Source organism: Suricata suricatta, chromosome 6, assembly GCF_006229205.1.
Source record: "Suricata suricatta isolate VVHF042 chromosome 6, meerkat_22Aug2017_6uvM2_HiC, whole genome shotgun sequence".
NCBI classification, from domain to species: Eukaryota; Metazoa; Chordata; class Mammalia; order Carnivora; family Herpestidae; genus Suricata; species Suricata suricatta.
Genome location: NC_043705.1, coordinates 37,384,939 through 37,410,491, shown reverse-complemented (window position 1 = coordinate 37,410,491; position 25,553 = coordinate 37,384,939). Strand labels below are relative to the sequence as shown.

The 25,553-nt window shown below is 40.3% G+C and overlaps 1 protein-coding gene across 1 annotated transcript in view; it reads right to left on the bottom strand.

The window, feature by feature from the left end:
• Nucleotides 1-9,648: 9,648 nt before the first annotated feature.
• Nucleotides 9,649-25,553, bottom strand: part of MARCOL (MARCO like) — a 35,299-nt gene continuing 19,394 nt past the window's right edge. The window contains exons 5-6 of the mRNA XM_029941206.1: nt 11,450-11,523; nt 9,649-9,818 (exon numbers count right to left, since the gene is read on the bottom strand). Coding sequence (XP_029797066.1) covers nt 9,649-9,818; nt 11,450-11,523 — 244 coding nt within the window. The remainder of the gene's footprint in view (nt 9,819-11,449; nt 11,524-25,553) is intronic.

The window sequence follows — 25,553 nt, the reverse complement described above, 5'->3', positions numbered from 1 at the left end:
TGCAGTACTCTGTATTCAGGTGAATTTTATTTTAAGCAAACATTCCTATTGTGTTTAGGTTTTTAAATTATTTTTTCCTGCCACATGTCTAAATTGAAAACAAAATAAATTGATTTCTCTCTGTTTTGCAATTGTTATAGGGCAAACATGAGAAATATATAGAAATGCTTTTTTTTTTTTAAAGCAATGGTTCTCTAACTTTAGTATCATAATAGCTACTCAGAGTGCCTACTTAAAATGCAGGTTATGTAGGCCTGCTGCAGGGACCCTGGTTCAGAGTCCTAGAGGGGCATCCTGGGAACCTGCATTTTAAGTAAACATCTCAGGTGATTCTGAGACAGGTGGTCCCCACAGAAGTTCTGAATTTATAAGGCTGTGACCAAGTCTTAAAATGCAATGAGTTACCGTACTTTAGCTTCTTTATGCAGGCATTTCTAGCAGAGGGCATTTTACCAGCTTGCCATTTGATCATAGGTGTGAAATAGATAGCCAGGAGGACATTGTGATTAGAGGCTAACGGGCTGGAGTGGGTGGCCCAAGGCTGCTGGGTCCCAAACAAACCTCCTGTTCCTTCTTTTGCACAGGGGACAGTTCTCCACCTTCTCATCCAGCACCTAGGATGCTGAGAGCCTGCTAAGATTGTTACAGTTGAAAAAATGCCTCTTTAGTTAGATGGGTACCTGTGTAAATACTGGCTCCTTTTCATCTTAACCCCTGAAAAAGAAAAAGTGACCTTTGGGGTGATTGATTACATCCAGATATTTTGGCTGGACACAGAGTGTTCATGGGGAGACTAAGCTTCCCCCACTTTTCCTTTCTCCACCTACCTCCTTGTAGGTAATTCCTGGCCATGGAGAGGTTCTCAATATGGCTATAGAATTCACATGTCCCCTCATGAAAGCCGGAGTGATTTATAAAGAAATAAAACTCACTGTCTTAGTTTTGTGAGCCTCCCTTTAGCTTAGCTCACTGAACCATCTGGCTTTGCACTGAACATGATGGTACACCTTAAACATAATCAAGCTGTAGGTTTTTAGTGGCTTTTATTTATCTTTCTCTTTCCCTCCTTATTTGTTATTATATATACAAAAAGGAAGGCAAGGCAGAAGAGCTAAAATAGGGGTGGGGCTATAAAATATATGTTGTAGCCCAACAACACATGTTGATTAATGTCCCCAGTAGGGAAAGACAAATAGCAAATTCGTTAAGTACACTTTTGCTTATACTTCTAATTCCAGAGGCTGAAATCACAGCAGGAACTTTTTTTGAGCAATTTATATTATTTCATTTTTTCTTTGTGCCATTATTCCACAACTATTTTGGATGACTTCTGCAAAGGGGAATAAAACATAGCTCTTACCGTCAAAGAGCTGAGTAGTAGAAAGATACAAGACAAAGCTGTGGACAAATACACAAATGATGACAGTGCTAGACAGTGTGCTGAGCACCTTGGGAGTATAAACAAGGAATGGAAAGAATTCAGAGACACAGCAACTACTGTTGGTGGAGAGCCTGGAAGGTCTTCAGGAAGAATGCAGATTTACTTACTTATTTCTGAGGGAGATTGAAAGCAGCACAAGATTTCAGCAGGCGGGGCTGGAGAAGACTTTCAGTTCAGGTAGAGGTAAGTAAAAGGCAGACGGTCAGGGATTATGAGACTGACACAGGGCACTTACAGAGAACTGGTAAACAGAGCTTAATGATTTATCATGTTTAAATGCCTTCAGAATCCAGGCTTGACACTTATATAGAAGCCAGTCCTTAAAATGAAAACTGTTAGCAATGTGATATTTTTAAAGCCTGAACTTGACTTGCTATTATTCTTTTAATTGTTCAGGTTCAGATTAAAAAAATGTTTAATGTTTCTTTTACTTTTGAGAGAGAGAGAGAGAGAGAGAGAGACAGACAGACAGACAGAATCTGAAGCAGTCTCCAGATTAAGCTCCTGGGGCTTAAATTCACCAACTGTGAGATCATGATCTGAGCTGAAGTTGGACGCTTAACCCAAGCGCCCCAGGTTTGATTTTGTATAACTTCCACAGTTTCCCATGATATCTTTGGATAATAGTATCTTGAATTTAAGCAATGCTTCTCTTTGCCAAGAATTCCAAGCACCTTCATCTATCTCTTTCCTATCCCTGAAAAGTAAGAAATGTCAGGCAATAGAGTCTCTTTTCGTAAAGCTCAAAAAGCAAAAGGATTAAAGACTTAACCCTACATCACACATAGCAGAGTGGGGCGAAATCCCACTGTCCTGTTTCCCCGTTCCTGTTCTGTTCATTTCCTTCTACGGGCTGCACCATCTCAGTCTCAGGCGGGACACTGCGTAAGTATTAATGTTAAAAATCTCGCAACATTCCCTTGCAAGATTATAATTTGGACTGAGAGTTGATAAGTTATAGTAAAGAAAACAGATCAACAATTATACTACTACTAATTAAAAACTTATCTATGATTTTCTAGGCACTGGTTAGTTCCAGACATTGGTTCTGATATTAATTAACTGTAATGCAAGGTGGGTGTTATGATTCCCTGTGTAGCGATAAGGAACACGAAGTTTAGATAGGGCAATTAATGTGCCCAAGTTCATAGAACTAATAAATAGTAATGCAGTGTTCTATTATTTATTTATTTATTTACATTTTAGAGAGAGTACGTGCAAGTGGGGGGTAGAGGCAGAGGGAGACAGGGAATCTTTTTTAAAAATGTTTATTATTTTAGGAGAGAGAGAGTTGGGAGAGGGGCAGAGAGAGAAGGAAAGAATCCTAAGCAGGTTCCAATCTTCACTGTTGAGTCCAGCACAGGGCTCAATCCCAAGAACTTTGAGATCACGATGTGAACTGAAATCAAGAGTCAGACAGACGCTCAACCCACTGAGCCACCCAGATGCCCTGGCAGTGCAGTATTCTAACCCAATTCTACATCATGTAAAAACCATAATCTTTTCATTGGAATCACTGTTTTCCTAAAGTAGTGACTCTTTACCATTTTTATTTTTTATTTGTGAAATACATAGCCATTTGAGAACCTGATGAAGTCTAGACACACGTATGTACACAAATACTTACATACGGTTTGGGGGATATTCACAGACTTTCTGATGTCTATCCATGGCCTTGAAGGAGCTCGTGGATCCCACATTATGAATCCCAGCTCTGAAGATACTATTGAACTGTAAAATATCATAGTGTGTGGTTAAGAACATTAAATCTGGGTTCAGGTCCCGGCCCTAGCAGTAGATGAGTTCAGCAAATTTAATTAACCTCTCTGTGCCTTAGTGTTCTCATATTTAAAAATGGAGCTGATAACAATGATACTTAAAAAAATTAAAACTTGGGGTGCCTGAGTGCCTAAACATCCCACTCTTGATTTCGGCTCAGGTCATGATCTCATGATTCGTGGGACTGAGCTCTGTGCTGATGGCATGGAGCCTGCTTGAGGTTCTGTCTCTCTCTCTCTCTCTCTCTGCCCCTCCTCTACTTGTGTGCATGTGCTTTCTCAAAATAAATAAATAAACTTAAAAAATTAAATGTTAATATATGTAAATCACTTGGAATGCTGCCATGCTTAATTGTAAGTTTTATTAAATATTTAGGAAATATATGTATATTTGGATTAGATTATTTTACAATGATATTATTGCTTTCTTCACCACCTCCACCACTAGAAACAGAGACTTACGAACCCAATCTGAAGTCAAAAGTTTTAAGATCTGTCTATCTGAGAACTATGACTAATCAGTATATTTGTACGCCTGAATGAGTCAACTACACATCCCCAACTTAGTGGCTTTGTTGATCATTAGCTTAAAAGAGTTTGCTCTATAGATCTGGCCCGAGTTCAGGATTGTCACCAGATACAGTCAATGCTTACCTATTTTACTTTAGACACAAAGGGTACATTTTCATCTTAAAGAGTCAATATGCCTTTTAGCTAGCAAAGACAACTGGTAACATTAAAAACTACTAGAAATTAAGTTATGACTTCTTTTTTCCTTTTACACAAGTTAAACATAAAACAATATAGAATTCTATTTTCTCATGAGTAAAACTAAAAAGAATGTGAAAATACATCTTACTTCCAAGAATGAGGAGACACATGGAGATAGGGAAAGGGAAAGGAAAGAAATATCCGTGGCTTCTGCTACCCACACATGGAGACTACTTAGTTTCAGGTATGGACATTAGCAATACATAATGAAAGACAAAGATGTGGGTTTTTTTCTTTTTTGTTTTTTTCTTTCTCTACTATGCTGCTAAAGATTTTGGTGTTATATTACTTGGAAACATAACCTTATTTTAGCGATGGTGTGGTTACTTACTTGTCTCACAGAGAAGGTTATTTCCTTTGGGTTTAGCCCTCTTCTGCCTTAAAAGGTAAATGTGAAGCCGTGGAGACTGATAAATGAAGAGCATGTGATAGAAAATTGCTCTTCTTTGGACCACTTCTTTCACTTTCAAATATGAGTTTATTTTAGAAAGCTGAGAATTCAAGTCTATTTCAGAAGTCGTTTTGAAATATCATCTTTAAACCTAAGGGTAGATATTGGATGCATTCATTGTTGAGGCTGCTGGGCAATCATCAAGGAAAAACTGAAGCTATCGTCTTAACTCACATCGTTCAACTATAAAAGCACTAAATGAAGATGCAGGTGAATATTCATACATGTGTAGAAATGAGAGACTTTGAAATATGACCAAAAGGAATTCAGAAATCAGAAACAATTGATAGACTTAATCATAAAAAATTAAAACAAAACATAAAGTCAGACTGGAAACATTTTCAATAGATGCAACATAGATGGATATTGTTACAGAGTGATAAGAAAAGATGAACACCTGAAAAGAAACACGATCAGAGAATTTGAACAAGTAATTTCTAAAGAAGATGTACAAATGGCTGTTATATTTCTACTCTACAGAGGAATGCATAGGCACACAGCACAGGGTATCAATAATAAAAATGCATTTTAAAACATTTAGGTACTATTTTTGCCTGTCAAACTGCTAAAAATTAAAAAACAAAGTGATCTCTGTTGGAAATTCTGATGTGTTAAAATTATTTCAAACTGTTACTATCTTTCTGGAAGGCAATACATGTAAGGGTTATTAAATTATCCATGATCTTTGACTCAACAGATCATTTCTATGGATTAAAAAAATGTGGAGGTGCATAAAAATTTAGTCATAAGGAGTTCCATTGCCTTGTCATTCTGCGATGAGAAAAAGTTGAAAGTAATCTAAATGCCCCCAAACAAGGATATGAGTAAGTCTATTCATTCCTCATTGCTACTGTAACAAATTACCACAAACCTAGGGGCTAAAAACAACACAAGTGTATTATTTTACAGTTGTGTAGGTCACAAGTCTGATGTGGGTCTCACTGGGCTAAAATCAAGGTGCAGCAAGGTTGCGTTTCTTTCCAGAAGCTCTAGAAAAGCACCCATTTTCTTGCCATTTCTTGCTTCTAGAGGTCACCTGCGCACCTTGGCTTCTGCCCCCTTCCAGCTTTAAAGCCAGCAATGGTGGAGTCTTTCTCACAGTGCTGACATGAACTTTTCTGCCAGTTGATTCCACTTTTAAAGACACCTGTGATTACATGGGGCCCACCTGATGATTACATCGTCTCCCTATTTTAAGGTTGGGTTGATTAGCAATCTTAATTCCATCTGCAACCTCAATTCCCCTTTGTGTTGTATACATGTTCACAGGCTCCAGGGATTGGGATGTGGGTGGGGATCACTGTCCCGCAAGCCATTGTTTGTAAGTTATAATTCATCCATACAACCATTCTATGCAACTATTAAATAACAGGCGAAGTGATCACAAAATGCTGCTTTATCAAACAACTCTGTGGTGTCACCACATACCCTCTTGCCTTGTGTCACTTTGTGGATGTTGGTTGCTTGTTCTTCAGCTACTCTGTGAAGACCCATTCTGTGTGGTCTGGGACTGTCTTCACTGGGGACCACCTGGCAGCACCTTGCCTCATGCCTGTGTGACACAGCTTTTCTCATGCCTGGGCTCCACCTCTAGTGCTGAAACTAGGATGCAGCATGATGCAGAAATATGGGGAGTTCAAGCCTTTGTGGGAAACATAGTGAATAGTAGGAGATGGAATCTAGTGGATGAATTCTCCTCCTTTCTCTGACAAGGTATTCTTTGAAGCAGTAATTCTTACAGCTCTTGGAAGACTGAGCAATCAGTTGTTCTTGTTGCCAAGATGTTTTCTGCCCAGCTCTGCACCCTTGGACTTAGCAACACTCCTCTTCTCTCTCCACACCCCCCCCACCCCCTTCTCAAACATTATGAGCTCTAAGAAAGTGGTAGCACATAGTCTCTCTTCCCTGGGAGCTCTGGCCAAGAGAGCTGTGAGTAGTCCCGGGGAGGGGGGTGGCTTTGTAAATGGGACTGTCACAAAATAGTATTGGGTTTTCACATATTTACCTCAATGGTATATCTAAATGTTAAGACAAGGTGTACAATGAAAATACTATTAATATAATTCATGTGAGTGCACATTCATTACTCCCTCATGTATCTGTTGAAAACTTTGTTAGACTGTGTTCTGAGCTCCAAAAATGCAAAGATGAATGACGACATGTTCTCTGCCCTTAACAACCTAGCTATTCAAATGGGGACCTCTCCTCATGCCACATACCTTCTCTCATAGACCTTCAGTTCCTTCCATGCACCCAACCATTTAACCGTCCATTCACCCATCCATTCATCCAGCCATCCATCTGCTATTTAATGAGGGGCTAATGTATTCCAGGAACTGGAGTAGGTATGCAAAGTGGATGTTGCCTTAGTTAGCATGGTAGGATAAATATGGTGCTTCCTGGGTATTTGATGCTGATGTAGGCTAATTTTCCTGACACATGGAACTTATATAGAATATGATTTTAATATACAAATTTGATATATATTTGTTTCCTAAATGCTGAACACTCTGCTAGTTGTGGGATAAATGCTGGCCCTCATGACCTTGATTTCTCAGGCAACTAAAAGTAGCTCAGTGTTTCAGGAACCTGAGTGTGGGAAGTGGTAGAAGATGAATATAGTGACTTGGGAACTTTGTGGAGAAAGCTTAGACCATGAAAAATAAGTATGTGGACTAGGCCAGTGACAATGGAAAGTCAGTGAAGGATTTTCATCAGGAGAGGCTCAGGACTCTGTCCTCATTAAAGTGAGGCCACTCTGGCCCCACTGTGGGCAGTGACAGTTCCAGAATGTTTGTATATAAGTGGATTAATAAACAGCAATTTGTTGGAAGGTGGGAATTTGGAAATTGTTTTGGAGTGCTGTTTGCCTAGCAAGACCCAATTTTTACCTAGAATGAATACTTACTAAGGGGGGTTGCTTAGTGGGAGAAAATTGGCACAAGCTCATGTTTGGGGCGTGAGGCTGACTGCTTCCAGTGATAGAGGAGGGAGGGAGTCAACAGATTGGGAGACTAGTTAGGAAATTATTGTCCAGGTCAGGATTAATGGACGCTGTGGGGATGGAATGGAAGGGACAGATAAAGGGGATTAAAATTAGTTTATTTAGTGATAAGGGACACCTGGGTAGTTCAGTCAATTAAGCATCGGCTCTTGATTTCTGCTCAGGTTGTGAGCTGACAGTTGTGCGATTGAGCCTTGTATCGAGCTCTGTGTTGACAGTGTGGAGCCTACTTGGGATTCTGTTTCCCTCTCTCTCTGCCCCTCCCCAGTTTGTAGTCTCTCTGTCTCTTAAAAAACTTAAAAAAAATTAGTTTAGTTAGTGGTAATGAGTTTTCCACAAAGGACCAGGGCAGACAGGCTGGGCTGGAGAGCAATAATGCAGCGGATGACTACTTTTCTGCTGCCCTGTGCTGTGGAATTTGGGCACCCCCACCCCCTGCCTGCCACCGAAGAAAGATGTGTGGGAACAGGATTTCCCCAAAGTCGGGCAGGTGGGAGAGGAATAATTGTAACTTCTTTGATTTCTGAACTTTGTCATGAGAGGAGACTTTTAGGAGATACCCTCTGCAACTTTCTGGCTGTTAATTCCATCAGGTGTGATCTAGGGCTAGAGGCTTCTCTATCATGGGCTTTCTAGACAATGAAGCTACCAGACAATCCTCCTTCCCCCCTTTCCCAGCCCACGGATCTGCATCGCCTGTGACCCTGCTAGATAAGTAACCACCTTACTGCCGTTGTATCTACTGCTACCACTGGGACCATCCCCCTCATTCATTTATTTCTTTTTAAAAACCCCTTTACTGAGGTATCTAATTTAGATACCATGCAATTCACCCACTTAAAGTATACAATTCATGTTGTCACAAATGGCAAGATCTTTTTTTTTTTAAATGTTTTATTTATTTTTGATACAGAGAGAGACAGAGCATGAGAAGGGGATGGGCAGAGAGGAGACACAGAACCAGAAGCAGACTCCAGGCTCTGAACTGTCAGCACAGAGCCTGACGCGGGGCTCAAACCCATGAACGTGAGATCTGACCTGAGCCGAAGTCGGAGGCTTAACCGACTGAGCCACCCAGGCGCCCCAAGATCTTATTTTTTATGGTTGAATAATATTTTTTATGGCTGAGTAATATTCCACTATATGTATAATATATATATAAAGATATATGAAGATATCTTCTTTGTCCCAAACAAACAAAAACCAGAAAAAGAATCATAAATATGGAGAACAAACCAATGGTTGCAAGAAGGAAGGAATTGAGAAGATGGGTGAAATAGGTGAAGGGGATTAAGAAGTACAAACTTCCAGGTATGAAATACATAAGTCAAGGGGATGAAAATTACAGCATGGAGAATACAGTCAGTAGTATTATAATAACATTGTATGATGACAGATGGTAACTACACTTACCTGGTGAACAAGCTTAATGTGTAGGCTGGTCAGACCATCATGTTGCACACCTGAAACTAATATAACATTGTATACCAACAGTATGTCAATAAAAAATGTTCATTCAATGGTTTTTGATATGTAACTATGAATTTTTAAATTTGTGATAAAATATATATAGCACAAAACTTGCATTTTTAACCATTTGAAGAGCACAGTTCAGTGGCATTAATTATATTCACAATGTTGTGCATTATCAGCTTCCAGATTTTTTAAGTTACTTTCAACAGAAACTGCAGATCAACCAAGAAGACTGAGATCTAAGGGTGGATAGATCCTGCTAGGCAGAGCTGGGGCTTGCTTACCTGGAGCAAAGCAGGACAGAAAGAGGTGCTGGACATCATAGAAGGTGATCAGAAGAATTCTGGCAAATTAAAAAAAATTTTTAATGTTAATTTATTTTTGACAGAGAGAGAGTGTGTGCAAGTTGAGGAGGAGCAGAGAGAGAGGGAGACACAATCGAAAGTAGGCTCCAGGCTTCGAGCTGTCAGCACAGAGCCTGAAACGGGGCTTGAACCCACAAACTGTGAGATCATGACCTGAGTCAGTCAGTCGCTTAACTGACTGAGCCATCTAGGTACCCCTAATTCAGGCAAATTTTAAATGAGTTGCTTCAGGGCTATGTGTCAGCAAGCAAATATAGAGCCCCTTGGAACTATAGACACAAGGAGAGTTTACACTAGCTAGCAGGGTTTCTCCATGGACCTCCCCATGAGAGATCTAAGAGGTTAAGGCAGGAAAGTGAGGAGAGTCACTCTTTGATGCCAGGAGCAGAGCAGCCACCAATACAGGGCGGTGGTGGTGGGGGGCTGAATAAAGCTTTGGTAGGACTCTTCACTATTTTCTTCACAGAACAAACACCCTGAACTGCTGAGGAAAGGGCAGCAAATACCCTCGGGGCATCAGTGACACATTGTAGCCCTGAGAAGGGAAGAGAGAAAAAACAACACTCTATTTCTTGGGAAGAGACAAGAAAAAGTCTTCTGCCACTACTGGGGGGCGGGGGTGGGAGGGCTGGGGGGGGACAGGTCATGAAAGAGTCCCACACCTGAGACCAACGTATATAATGCTTGTCTAAGATGGGGACTGAATATGGACATGAGAAAGTGTCTGCCTACCTCCTATCCCCGAGACATGAAGAACTGAGTAAAAAACAGCAGTCTACTGCTGGGGGTGGGGGTTGGGGGAGAAGACAAAAGTAAGAACAGGGAATCTCACTGAGGTTCAGGCTAAGGCTGAAGTGGAGCAGAACATTGAGAAACACACTCTGGTAACCCAACCCCAGCCATAAACACAAGGTAGTATCAGAGGAATTTAAAGCCTGAGAAATACTAGCAACAATCAATAAAAACCCAGGTTAAATCCTGACTAGATTGACTCATTTTCTCACAGTAGACGCCTGGAAAAGGAAGAGTTATCCACATATCCAGACATGCAATTATTTACTGTCTTGAAAATTATGACATTCACAAAGAAGCAAAGAAAAACACCACATGGTCAAGAGACAAAACAATTAGTAGACTTGAACTCATATATGCCTCAAATCTTAGAACCCTCAGAGAGAGAACTTCAAAATTATGATGACTATGTTAAAGTCTTCAGTGGAAAAGGTGGATGACAGGCATGACCATATGAAGGATATCAGCAGAGGGAGAGAAAGTACAAGAAAGGATCAAACAAAAATACTAGAGATGAAAATCATGTTGAAAGACTAAAAACTTGGATGACTCATTAGGAGACTTTACTAAATAAGGAACTTAAAGATAGGTCAGTTGAAATTGTCCAAAAGGAAGCACAAAGAAGGAAGGAAGGAAGGGAAGGAGGAAGAAAGAAAAGAAAGAAGAAATAAGGAAAGAAACCCAGAGCTGTTCATCCAAGAGTTGTGGGACAACACCGAACTAACAATCATGTAATTGGAATTCCAATAAGAAAAGATGGACAAGGTGGCAGAAGAGATATTTGAAGAGATCATAGAGTGAGCCTTTTATCTCTACTGGAAGAATGGAAGACTTTGTACTTTTCCTTGTTAGACTGAGATTGCGTTTGCAGTCTGATTCTTTATTTCACTAATCTGGGCTACTTGGACACGTTAACCTCTTCCATTCAATTTCTACAACATGATATATTCTTTCCCTCATTCATTCAACTTAAGATACTTACAGGGTACCCACTATGGGATAGATCTGGGAGGTAATGCCTGAAATTTAATGGCCTAAATAGAGGCTGCAGACACTAGCCTCTGGTGCTGTAGGCAGTGGGAAGAGCAGTGGCTTTGGACCGAGCTGGGCCTGCCTCTAAATCCTGTGCCTGCAGGATTAACATCCACATCGTATCTGAGCACAGTGGTGCATGGCTTACGGGGTTGTTGAAAGGACTGCTGTACAGGAATGGTTCTGACTATGAAATACTTAGGCTGGGGTGATCCCAGGCATTTCCCCCCAAGTCTCCCAGGTGATTATAAAACACCAGTAAGGACAGAGAAGCACTGATGTCATGCGTTACCCCCCACACAGCAGGCACTCAGCAAATGTTAGCGCATCTCCTGTACCTACCTAGAATCCCCTCCAGATCACAGTCTTTGCCAGATGCAGCCCTGGTGGGATAGCGGATTTCCTCTACGTTAGGCCTGGGGGTGGGGGAGTGAGTGGAGATGGAAGAGAAAAGATCCACTCAGAGTGAGTCACAGCCAGGATGGGCTGGAGCTGCCCAAGGCTCGTTTCTCCGGGACTGTCGGAGGTTAAACTTTTATTTACTAAAACTTTTTTAAAGTTTATTTATTTTGAAAGAGACAGAGCAAGCAGGGGACCAGCAGAGAGAGAGGGGGGGAAGAGAGAATCCCAAGCAGCCTCCACACTGTCAGCGCAGAGACGGATGTGGGGCTTGAACTCACAGAGTGAGATCATGACCTGAGCAGAAATCAAGAGTCAGATGCTTAACCAACTGAGCCACCCAGGCACCCAGGGGGTTAAGCCATTGGAATCCCTTCTCCTCAGCTTCTCTCAGTACCTGGAGACTAGGGACTTGAGCTCAAGGCCACACACTTCTGCACTATACCTGTGGCCAAAACAGATAGTGCTTCTCATTCTTCTGAGAACAAATGCATCTTTCCTCTGCCTCACAACAACCAAGTGCTATTTTGTTGTTGTTAAAACATATACTTTAGATAATGGTATAAGACAAATAGATACAGTTCTCAAAAATTCTTGAAAGGGCAAAATTTGGTAATTAACTGGTGGAGGGGGCTAGATGGTTGATATATTCATATGTGATGGATTCATATATTATTCTCCATACTTTTGGACATTTAAAAATAGTCCTTGTTGGCTTTCCTTTGCTGTCTGTATGTCTGAATTGTACCTTTGGCAGAAGAGTGATCTTGTAGTATATTCTTACCATTCATAGGGAGAGGTATCCTTGAACTTGGCCCATTTACCAACTATCACATATGAACACTGCAAAAGGATTTGGCTAACTACAATGAGTTATAATGTAAAAAAAAAATAAACTTCATTTCAGTATATTTTGAATACTTATTTTGTTTTTATTTGGCCTTTTTTTTTTTTAACTAAGTAGGCTCCACACCCAACATGGGATTTAAACCCCTGACCCTGAGATCAAGAATCTTATGCTCTACAGACTGAGCCAGCCAGTTTGTTGCCCCAGCTTGGGCTTTTTTGAGTTATTTTATTGATGGTCTGTGAGATAGCCAATTTTTTTGGGGGGGGTCTGGGTGAGTCTGAAGGAATGTATATATTTTTTGCTTACTTTTTACAGCATTCATAGAGAGAAGCCTAGATGCAGATTTGTGGTTGTATACTGAACCACTTGAAAGCACAGCTTCTGGGCAGGGAGTCGGAGCTCCCCAGCTTTGTGAGTTCGACACATCCCATCCCAGTAGAGTCAGTGGTTTTCAGAGGCTGCACACCACATCTTACGTTGTGGGAGAATAGAGCTAATTATTGGGGGAGCTCCTGTGGGCACCAAGCAATATGGGTCATGTGTTTTTTTGTTTTTTTTTTTGTTTTTTGTTTTTTTGGTCTACCAAGCTGCTTTGTTAAATTAGATTTAATGACCTCTCAAGAGGTATGTGAGGGTAAGTGGAAGATGAGACCTCTTTCTCTTCTTCCTGACACCTGGAAAGGGATGTGGGGGGGGGGTGTCTCAGGGTGCCCTGGGCAGTGGGATGTCAGGTGAGGTGTAGAGGGGAGGTGTGGATTGGATGAATATATATGTATATGTGTGCAGAAAGCTGACCAGGTAGGAACGCAAGGGCTTGATTAAGATGTCTCCAATTAAAATGAACAATTTGAGGTAACCTGAGAAAATAATGAGTGAGGCAGTTTTGCTAAGACGTTAAGTAGGCGCACCTCTAGAGCGGCACTATTTTTTAAGAGTAAGATGGAACAGCAGTTATCATACGGCTGAGCTGCAGGAAAAGAACTTATCTTCTTTAATAATAGCTACTATATATGCCACTGTGATCATCTCTTGTAATTTTCTCAACTATCCACTTTACACATGGGGAATCTGATTATTCCCTAATAACTTATTATTATTATTCGCTAATAAGGTGAAGGAACTTGACAGCTAGTTAACTGTGCACCTGGAATGCGTGGTCCGAGCAGACTCTAGAGCCCACTCTCTTATCCACTGTGCAACAGCGGCGTCTCTGCATAAGTGTCTGTGCCAGAGAGGAGCGGGCATGGGTGATGGATACGTGACAGTGAAGTCTTTGCAAAGGTGATGTGTGCAAGAGTGCTTGTCTGTACAAAAGTGATGTCTGAAACTATCTCCCTAAAATGAGGGAGCTGGTCAACCCAAGTTAGCTGTGTTTATGGGGGCGGGCAGCAGAGAGTCTGGATTCCAGCCCTGACTCTCCCTGTCCCTGTAGATTGCCCCCACCACAATGCATTTATCTTACTAGACAGCCCCAGTTTCTGTCTCTTAGGTAGGAGGATAGTCACACTTGAAGGACTTGCACTGCCTCAGAGGCTAAGCGAATGCCTTGCAAAATTAACTTGCAGAACACAGTTTTGGACAAATATACACTAGTCTACATTTTCTTGATGACTTTGTCCTGGGAAAAGTGAGGGAATCTCTGAGAAAGTGTGGAGGGGACTCTGCGATCCAGGGGACAGGTAGGAACCACTGGAGGGGACTGGCTGAGCAGGTGACTGGAGGGCGGTGATAGCCTGACTTTCTGCCTTTTTGGGGAAACTGGCCAGGAGACTGGCATTTAGGGGAGTTTCCTGCGAAGTGACTGGATTCTACAGATAATTATAGCTGAGTGACAGCACGTTGACAGAGATTCTGAGGCAGTGGTAGTAGTGGATGTCTTGGGGTGATGGAGACACCTGGTGTTTGTTTTGAGGAAGACAGTACTTTCAGTGCTTTGCATTTGAACGTCTCTGTCAAGTGTGTGTGTGTGTGTGTGTGTGTGTGTGTGTGTGTGTGTTGGAGGGGGGAGCGTTCCAAGGCCTGCCATCCCAGTTTCCTTCTCAGAAGCACAGGGCTCCAGGGAATAATTGGAACAGTTGTCATCCATACTCAGCTTCCTCAACTAGGGGAATCTGGGCTTTCATGTTCGAAGTGACTGTGAGGCATGGGGTTGGGTGTGTGCCGAGAGGGCCACGGGGCTGTAGTGTTTCAGAGGCTCAAGGAGTAGAGGCAGGGATTTGAGATGATGACATATCTTCCCCTCATCGCCTCTATTCCCTGCGGAGGTGAGGGGGCAGGGCCAGGCCTGAAGCAGGAGCACTTGAAACACTAGTGGGTGTTGTACAGCTTTTTCCAGGCTTGCTGGGCTTCTCTGATAGGATTTCATGCATCCATCCATAGGTTTATTCATTTATTCAGTTATTTGTGAGATATTTACTGACTTCCTAGGATGAGAAAGAAGCTGTAGCAACATTCTGTGGAGCTGGAATGGGTACTAAGGTAAATCAGACAGAGAACCTTGTTTTAAAGTTTAATGAGGGACATAAGATAAAAATATCAATACCTAAACTACAAGGTAGAAAATGCTAAATGCAAAAACCTGGGAATCACTAAAACACTATGGGGTTCTGGAAGAGGAAGGAATCATACAACAACTGTGAGGGATGGGTAAGGAATCATGGAGAAGAGCGTTGGATTTAGAGGTGCGGAGATTGGAGAGAGAGGCCAAAAGTGTCCTCCTGGTGAAGGAAGTCTCGTGCACAAATGCAGGCAGGTGGGAAAGTGCTTTGGGAATAGCAAGCTGTTGAATTTGGCAGGAGCATGAGGTTAACTGGGTGCGATTAGAAGGATTTCCTCTCACCGCCTCCCCCTCCCCCACTCCACACCTCCCATACTTTAAGAATACAGAAGAGGACGTCAGGCCTGAATACTGCCTTAATTAGTACTACTGAAAAAGGAGTTAGAGGGGCACCTGGATGGCTCAGTCCATAGTGACTCTTGATTTCAGCTCAGGTCATGATCTCACATTCATGAGATGGAACCCCATACGGGACTCTGCTCTGGGCATGGAACCTGTTTGAGATCCTCTACTCTTTCCCAGCTCATGCCCACTCTTACTCTCTCTCTATATAAAAAGATAGAGAAGAAGTTAGGGATCAAAGCCACAACTGTCCTGGAGTCTTTAGTATCCTACCAAAAAGAGAAGTTGGTCAAAAGACCAACGTGAAGCCTGCCTTCCTTGATGGTTTCCTGAATGAATTCTGAAAGCCATTCTGAAGAGAGCTGGTGAACCAACTCTCAACATGGACACGACCAGCAAACCTATGCTGCCAACTCCTTTTGGACATTGAAAGTCCTAGTTTTTTAAGCTAACTCCTTTCCCAAACACTAGAAACATACGACAGTAAGGGAACTGTACCTTAAAGGAAGAACTGAAGCAAAAGCATTCCATTTTTGGATCTAACCCTACCTTTATTCTGGCATGAGGAAGATCTTGGGCGTGTACCAGTTTGAGTAAGGATGGGGAGAAACATTAGGATCCCCAAGATGGCTATCGCTAAAGTATTTTCACAGGCTCCAGACGCTAATTTCCAGAAACTAAGTACGTACCGCATGGCAGGTGTTGAGGAACTTAATAAACATCTTTCAGAAAAAATTCATCCATGTTTGTTGCATGTAATAGTACTTCATTCCTTTATTTTTTTTAATGTTTATTTATCTTGTATGAGAGAGAATATGGGCACGCATGAGCAGGGGAGGGGCAGAGAGACAGAGAAGAAGAGGGAGAATCCCAAGCAGGCTCTGTGCTGACACTGACGTGGAGCTTCATCTCATGAACTGTGACCTGAACTGAAGTTGGATGTTCAACTGACTGAGCCACCCAGGTGCTCAGTATTTTAAGAAAGGGTATTTTAAGAAAGATAACAACAATTAAACATTTTAATGAGTTAAATATTTATTGTTTTAAATGATACTACTTTTTATGTTATCAAACATGCAATTAAGACTTTAGTTTTTCAAATTATCATTGAATAATTGAACGTAGAGAATTAAAAATCCTGAAAGGACAGGAACTTAGAATTGGAAAAAAATTTAAATGTTCTGCATTTTATTTTCTGTTCATAGAATGCACCTGGTCATCTATGAATTGAAGGCTCTGATTGGGAATATTCTAATTGTGGAATGTACCACAAAATGTGATGACAATGAAAGTCACAGTTGACCAATATTCAACAGTTACCAAAATGCACAAAACCAAATTTGTAACCATTTTTTCCCATAGAGAGCACAAGAGACATAAAAAAAAGAAATTAAAAAAATTGTAGGAAAGAAATAAAATGTGTTACATTTACAAAATGTTTAAAAAGGACATTAATGGAAAAGCCTGTAAAATCCAAATAAATCCTGTAGGTTAGTTAATAGTGATATAACAATGTTAATTTCAATGTTAATTTTTTGAGAAGGGTGCCAGGGTTCTATAAGGTATTAAACTTAGAAGAGACTGGATAAAAGATATAGAAAATGGATATTATCTCTTAAATTTTTCTGAAAATCTAAAGTTATTCTAAAACAAAAAGTTTATTTAAAAGAGACCTTTTAAACTCCCTGGGTAGTATCACTGAAGACAATACATGCATTACTATAAATGTGACCACTGGTTGCACAAATTGGATCCATTTTTATGGTGGAGAAATATAGATGATATGCATGCAGAATATAGTTTGTGTGTGAAATATGCTAATAACAAAGCACTTCTTGACAGGAAGGATTTGAACATGGAACATGATTGGTAGGCCACGCATCACTTTCAGAAGCAGTTGGGCTTGGTTCCTAGGGTCTGGCACATGTCTTCTTCCCCTACTGGGCTGCTTGACTCTTCCCTACATAGTCAGTTCTGACTCAGTCTTTGGGGATGCAACCAGACTGGAGAGGGGATAATGGAAATTGTCTTAATAGTTCTCTGGAAAAGGGGGCTAATTTGGGGGCTTAAATATGCAAAGATGTGTGAAAGAAAACACCTCTGAGAGAAAATGAGGGGGGGAGATAGGAAGGCTGGCCAAACCATTAGATGGCACACTCCTACAGAGTGAGGGGGACAGGAAGGGAGATTTGATAGTAGTGTTGTAGAATGCCCTCCTCGTCAAGGAAGATATGTGGAGTCTATCCTGGAGATTATAAGATAAACCTGACCATCAGAGAAGCTCCTTTCTAGCACAAATGGGCCCATTTTATGGCTTTCAAACCGCAAAAGTCAGTTCAGTTTCTGGCATGACTATGCTCCCTGCAGATAGAGGTGTGCAAGGGTCAGGATCATGGCCACCTCAGAGACCTAGCGTTCTGCATCTGGGCTTTGGAATTACATCATAGTGGTTGCTAGTCTGTCATTAGTAATTCGCAATTAACTTCAATTAATTGACATATACCTTTGCACAGTACCAAGCAAAATTATAGTGAGAGCTCAAAAACAAAATTACTTTCAGAAGCCAGAACTTCAGATAATGGTACAAGTGTGGCCCCTAATTTTTTACAGGCATCTTACAGTTACTGTCTTTATATGTTGTGCCTAGGTTATTGGCAACATGGATTTTGCCAGCAGTTTGTGACGGTTTCTTCATACTTTTGAAGAGCAAATATTTACTAATGTGTACTTACTTTTTTTCCCTGCAGAAAGTGCATGCATTGTCATAAGTTCTTCCATTGGTCACACAGACTGGATTCCATTCTCTGGTTCATTCATCTTGCCTGTCTGAATATGGTCTATAGTTTGACTGTTAAACATAGAGACACAACAAAATGTATCAGGAAGAGAAACTCTAAACTTTTCTTTAATCTTCATATGAAATGCTACACATCAGGATGTCTGGGTGGCTCAGTTGGTTATGTGTCTGACTCTTGATTTTGGCTCAGGTCATGATCATGATCTCACCTGTGTGGTTCGTGGGATCAAGCGTGGAGCCTGCTTAGGATCCTCTCTCTCTGCCCCTCCCCTGCTTAAATGTGCAACCTCCCTCTCCCATTCTTCCTCAAAATAAATAAATAAACATTAAAAAAGAAATGCTATGCATCAAAATTAAAAAAGTTGTAGTCTATATATAGTTTTAAAAACTAACATCTATAACACTAACACCTATAAGAACGAACACCTTATACCACTTAAAAAATAAGATAGGAAAATGTCTTTACAAACCTGCTATTACTTTTTTTTTTAATGTTTTATTTATTTTTGATACAGAGAGAGACAGAGCATGAGAGGGGGAGGGACAGAGAGAGAAGGAGACACAGAACTGGAAGCAGGCTCCAGGCTCTGAGCTAGCTGTCAGCACAGAGCCCGACGCGGGGCTTGAACCCATGGACATGAGATCTGACCTGAGCGGAAGTCAGAGGCTTAACTGACTCAGCCACCCAGGTGCCCCTGCTATTACGTTTTTAAAAGGTCATAGAACTGGCTGGATGTTTTTCTAATTTGATGACCACCATCCTCACTTCCCTTCACATCTTTCTCCTTCCAAATTCTAGAAGAAATCATGAAACTGAATTTTTCTATCATTCCCCTTTCTTGATAATTTCACTATGTATGTATGTGTGTATAAACATATGGATATAAATGCAATTTGTTTTGTATTGACAGTATTGGTAATTTACATAAATAAACAATGTGTGTATAGGCTTATATCATCTGATTCTTGAATTTATCTGTGACTCTATTTATTTACTTAAATCTGTAGTTTAATTTTTCACCTTTATGTGATATTCTACTATGTATATATATAGTTATTTGATCCATCCTTAAAGTATATATTTTGGTTGGCTCTTTTTTTCCTTTGTTTTGCTAGAATGAGAACTTCTACTGTAATACCATTTGACCTTTCTCAGATGATTGTATGACATGTTTATGCTTATTAACTGAATTTTTGTGTAATGGAATATGTTCATTTTTGTGTTGTCTGGGTAATGGTTTTATGTGGCTGCTATGTTTCTACTTCTTGACTCCAGTACAATAATGATACTTTTTTTTTTTATTTTTTGAAAGATCTCCTTGTACATTTGTTTGATGAATTTTGCTACTAAAATTTACAATAAAATAGGGGCACCTGGGTGGCTCAGTTGGTTAAGCATCCAGCTTCGGCTCAGCATGATCTCATGATTGGTGGGTTGGGCTCTGTGCTGACAGCTACGTCAGAGCCTGGAGCCTGCTTCAGAATCTGTATCTCCCTCTCTCTCTGACCCTCCCCTGCACACACTGTCTCTCTCTGTATCTCAAAAAGAAAAAAGAAAAAATTTAAAAAATACAATAAAATAAGCTAATTATTTATTTTATTTTTTCCAACTTCCATCATATTTGACTTACCATGTATCTGGCTTCTGGCATAGGTATGAAAGAAGTTTCTGCAACCAACATATAGATGAAAAAATTAAAAATGAAGAAGAGGAGGAAGAGGAAGAGGAGGGGAAGGAGGAGAACAAGGAAAGAAGAAGGAGAAGGAGGAAGAGGAAGATGCAGAGGAGGTGGGGTGGGGATGAGGAGGGAGAATAGTCTTTGGTAAACAGAGCCCATCTCTTAACAGCAGACACCTACGTGAATTGCTACTCAACCCCCAGCAAGTAATGAGGCAAGGCTTTTGTGTCATTAGCAAAACAAAAAAATCCACTGAACAATATCACATTTGGAAATAGTCTGAAATATCCAATTATTCTCACTCTTTGAAAAATAATTTGATGTATAATTTTTAATAATCCCAGACATGCTTCTTTGAAGATAGCATTGTCTTTCTCTAGATTTTTGTAGACGACACATCCAAGACCAAGAAGACAATGCCTCAGTGCATGTCACTTAGATATGAAGAAATCAATTAGAGCTTAACTAATCAATACACTGACCTAAATGTTTGCATCTAGCCAATAGATCACAGATGCCTTGTTCTGAAATTCACAGTCTATCGTGAGCTTTTAGAAAGATAACTTTTGCCAGAGGAGTCAACATGTCTTTATCTTCAAGAACTCAGTGAGTGATCAGGAAGTCAGAATACTAACCAAAAGCAGACCCAGAAGAGAGCATTCTTCCTCATAGTTTGTATTTAACAACCATGGGGTTTGACATTCAAGAAGGAAAAAGAAAAGGATTTGGGTCTTTAGTGACAGATGAATGAAGGGCGAATTTCTGCTACCCATTCTAACCCATTATTCTGTCTCCACTTGTTCAAAAACAGGAAGTGAGAGAAAGCAATGCACTGACGCAATTTTTAAAACACATTCGTAATGTGCCTTTTACTGCTTCATCAGTTTAGAGGTTTCCAAAAGCCCCTTCATTCCTAGATTACAGCAGTTGTTTCCTGCATTTTTTTAAGATAGGAAATATTTCACCTCAAACTGGAAAATTTGCTCACCAGAATAAAGAGAAAATGCCAATGCTTTTGATCCATATGAGAAAAGAGACATTTAATCAAATCTGTGTAAGGAAACTTTGCCATGTTTATAACACACTGCACAGGAAAAATTTCCTTTGATCCATAATGAGAAAAGAGACATTTAGCTTTGATCCATAATGAGAAAAGAGACATTTAATCAAATCTGTGTAAGCTTTGATCCATAATGAGAAAAGAGACATTTAATCAAATCTGTGTAAGGAAACTTTGCCATGTTTATAACACACGGCACAGGAAAAATTTCCTATTTCCAGACAAAATTTCTGACTGACCCAGAAACCCCTTACACCCCCTGGATTCCTAATTAATTAATTAATTCTTAGATTCCTAATTTAAGATAGACCAGGTGTTCTCATTTTGTCCACCTCTCATATTCAGTAGGACATATATGTGAACAAAAGGCCTCCTGGAGACATGAGAATAATCCCAAGATAAGTCCTCTTAGCACATTCAAGAAGGAGTTGCTTATCCCAGATGCTTTGGCACAGCCCACAAGGAGCCTGGCTGCCATTTAAGGAAGAAGGTACTCTGGAGTCTCAGTTTTTCCACAGAACATGAAAATAGTTATTTCAGGAAAGAGTGACCTAGAACAGTCCTCACAGCAAGGCCCTGGACCACGGCTACCTTTGTATACGTCCTACCTCACCGACTGGAAACAAAGAAGGCAGTGGAGAGAGTAAGGTCCACAGCTCTGGGCTCTGTGTCCAGTTTGCTCATCTTTCTTTCTCAACCACTGCCACCCGGCGGAGGAGTCTCCCTAATGAGCCTATTGGTGAGGAGCCAGATGGGTTAAACAAATGACCCCTAGCAGGAAAGACCTTGAAGTATTCTGTGTTCTGTGTCATAAGGATGTCCCAGTTGTTCCCTCAGCAAGAGGCCTGGGACAATTTAATCCTGACGAATACACACGTATGAGGATGGGAGAAGGTAATAAGGATAATCACAGATCCTAAGATAAGGAAAATACATGTAAGCTTTCCAAGTTATTTAGTTGGAAAGGATAAGAGAATCAAAGCCAGCTAAGATGAGAAGTTTTGTGAACTGTAATTTGATACATGCCAAGACGCTTAGTATTTTGCAACACTAGAGCACAGAGACTCAGTTGGATATTTGTTTTAAATTTAAACTCTCCTTAAAGCTTAAATTTATACTTTTTATTTTGACATACTTATAGAGTCAATACAGTTGTAAGAAATGATCCAGAGAGTTCTCCTGCATTCTCTAACCAGTTTCTCCCAATGGAAGCATCTTGGAAAACTACAGTACAAATTCCCACCCAGGAACTGATATCAGCTGGAGACCTTTTAGCACTGGTTGGTCTCATTGCTGAGACTGTGAATCAACTGTTTGTATGCAAAGCCTGGGTGATGGTATGTTTGAAAAACTCCCAGAGGAGTAATGGCGCAGCCAGCTCTGGACCCAAGCCTAAAGGACAGGATGTGTGTAGTAGGCACAGGAGAGGCCGACTTCCTGCGTTAATCATTTCTCAATATATATTTGTATCCAATCATCATGTTATACACCTTAAACTTACACAATGTTATATGTCAGTTTGATCTCAATAAACGTGGGAAAAAGACAAAGAAGAGTCACAGGAATGAAACAGACAACCTGGGGCAATGCCTTAAATGATATAAATAAGGTTAGTGGGTACATTGGAAGCTTTGAAGTAGGGTAAAATTTAATTAGCAATTGTCTTCCTAATTAACTAAGCTCCTTCACAGTCAGATTTCTGGAGTTGTGGCAATTGAAAGAATTTCAGTTCCCATCTACCACTGGGTAATCATAACACAATACTTAGAATTTCTATTATACAACTTCTTTCTTTTAAATGTGGGAGTAATAATCCCTGTCTCTTACATGTAAGGAATAATATATTAAGACAGTTTGCATTCAAAGTTGAGTGTTAGGCTTGCCTTTGCCACCCTAATCTAATCTGCCTTTTATAAGCACTGGAAGAACTAGGACTCAGAAAGGAAACTTTGAGTGTAGCATTGTTTAATTCCAATGTAACAGAAGAACATAAAATCTGGTGGATGCAGAAAGCGCTCCATTATTCTACTTAAGTGAATATTACTCTTACAGTGGCTCTTTGAATTATCGACATAGACACCATCAGCGGCTTCTGTGACAGATTACTTCTTCTGATGCAGGACATTTGAGGAAAAAGGAAACTGAAGACTACAGTTGAAATTATTGCGAAGCCCTTCATGTCTCTTACACTAGAATTCTCCTCTTAGATGTGTTCATCTGCATCAACGAAGAGCAGGAGAGGCAGCCTATAAATCCCAGAAGGGCACAAGACTTTTTATTTTTTGTTTTTTAAATTATCTGGCACAAGGGATGTTAGATGTATGAGTTGAAAGTTTCATGAAGAAAAAAATGGAGATATTATTCAAATTGCATCAGAGATAAGATAAGAAGACTGTATCTTTAACATAATGGAGATGTTAAGGGAGAAGGAAGGAACAAAATGGGAAGTAAGAGCAGTTTGCAGTCTCCCATATATTGTGGGCAAAGAAATCCACTATTTTGGGCATAACAGCGAGTTACCTGAAGTTTACATAAATATGTAAAACACCAACTAAGAAACGTACATGAACTTCCCTACTGGGTCGCTGGATATTGTGTGTGTGTGTGTGTGTGTGTGTGTGTGTGTGTGTGTGTGTGTTTAAACTTCATACTGTTGAAACTACAATAACAAAAGTACACATTTGCCAGTATTTCAAGGAAGACTGAATTCCTCCAGTTCACCTCCTGTCTCAGAAGAAATTGCAGAGATTTTGTGCCCTATATCATACTTTAAAAGATGTCTCAGGAAATGATCAGTACAAATGTATCTGGGCCAGAGCTTTCTAGTCTAACTTGTCCAGGAAAGAAAACTCTTAAAATGTTATGAGAATATTTGTTTTATACCATGACATTGTAATTCTAAGCCCTACATTCTTTTAAGGGAGTTATTTTCTATGAAGGAATCTGTTGAATGAACATGGTATGCCACCATTTTATTCTAAAGATTATAGTTAAATTATTTCAGAAATTAATAGTAAGAATCAAGCCAAAACTTTTTAAAAAAATGCTTGTTTGTTTATTTATTTTAAGAGAGAGAGAGCAGGGGAGAGGCAGAGAGTGAGGAGAGAGATCCCAAGCAGGCTCTGCTATCTGCACAGAGCCCAACGTGGGGCTCAGACTCATAAACCGTGAGACTGTGACCTGAGCCGAAATCAAGAGTCAGACACTCAACTGAGCCACCCAGGCACCCCAAGCCAAAACTTTTAAAAAGAAGTGATGACATTATTTGGCCTGTTGAATAATTTATACTCAGTTATAGCAATATCTAATCTTACACAGGTGAATTATTCATTATAAAAATACCAAAAGAGTAATACTGAAGAACATTGTACTTTAAATACATTTAGGACATAACTTTCTTGTGGGGGTTCAGAAATGCCATCAAACCCTTGTAACTGTATAGAGCCGCATCTTTGTCACACCCATGAAAGTTTACTCAATAAAATTCAGCAGGCCTAGAACTTATCAATTCTATTGCTCTAAGCTTAAAAAATTGGGGGCGCCTGGGTGGCTCAGTTGGTTAAGCATCCGACCTCAGCTCAGGTCATGATCTCATGGTTTGTGAGTTCAAGCCCCGTGTTGGGGGTCTATGTTGACAGTTTAGAGCCCGGAGCCTGCTTCAGATTCTGTGTCTCCCTCTCTCTCTGCCCCTCCTCTCTACATGCTCTGTCTCTGTTTCTCTCTCTCAAGAATAAACATTTAAAAATTTGGTCTTTTTATTTTAGATGTAGAAAATATACTTCTAGAACTCAGTCCATGAAAGACTTAAGTTGTAGATGGCAGAGCCTCATCCAGCCCGTCTATCCACTTACCTTGCAGTCATTACATTAAAAAGAAGTAAAATCACAAATTACTTGAAGCATATTTAAGTGCTGTACTCTTTTGTGCCTCTGAAGTGTTAGCTCAACCTGTACCTTAAAAAACACAGCACCTCCCTCGCAAACTTCTGCTCTCCTATCCCAGAAATCAACAGAAAGTAGCATGTTAACAGGTATGTGTTGGCAAAACTAAAGGATAATAATCCTCCATGCAGCATTTAAAAATGCATGCAATTTTGAATATTCAATCATCCTTTAAAGAACCGGGAGGAGATGCTGTTAGAAAGATCAGCCCTAGAGCAGTCAGGGAAGCCATCTTTTTATGTTTCATAATAGCGTAATATTAGTTTTCAGGAGCACAGTTTACTGATTCATCATTTACATAATACACTCAGTGCTCATCTCAACAAGTGCCCTCCTGAATGCCCATCACCTATTTGGCCCATCTCCCTGCTCCCCTCCCCTTCAGCAACCCTCAGTTTATTCTTTCTAGTTAAGAGTGTCTCTTATGGTGTGCCTCCTTCTCTTTTTTTCTTTCCCCTATGTTTATCTGTTTTGTTTCTTAAATTCCACATATGCATGAAATCTTATGGTATTTGTCTTTCTCTGGCTGACTTATTTCACTTAGCATAATAAACTCTAGTTCCACCCACATCATTGCAAAGAGCAAGATTTCATTCTTTTTTATGGCTGAGTAATATTCAATTATGTATATCTATATACCACACCTTCTTTATCTATTCATCTGTCCCTGGGCATTTGAGCTCTTTCCATATTTTGGCTATTGTTGATAAAGGAAGCCATCTTACACACAAAAGCCACAATAACCTATCACAGAGCACCCCTTCAGGAAGAAGAAAGGGCAAAGGAAGACTGTGACTGTCTTGTTAACTCTTGGCTCATCA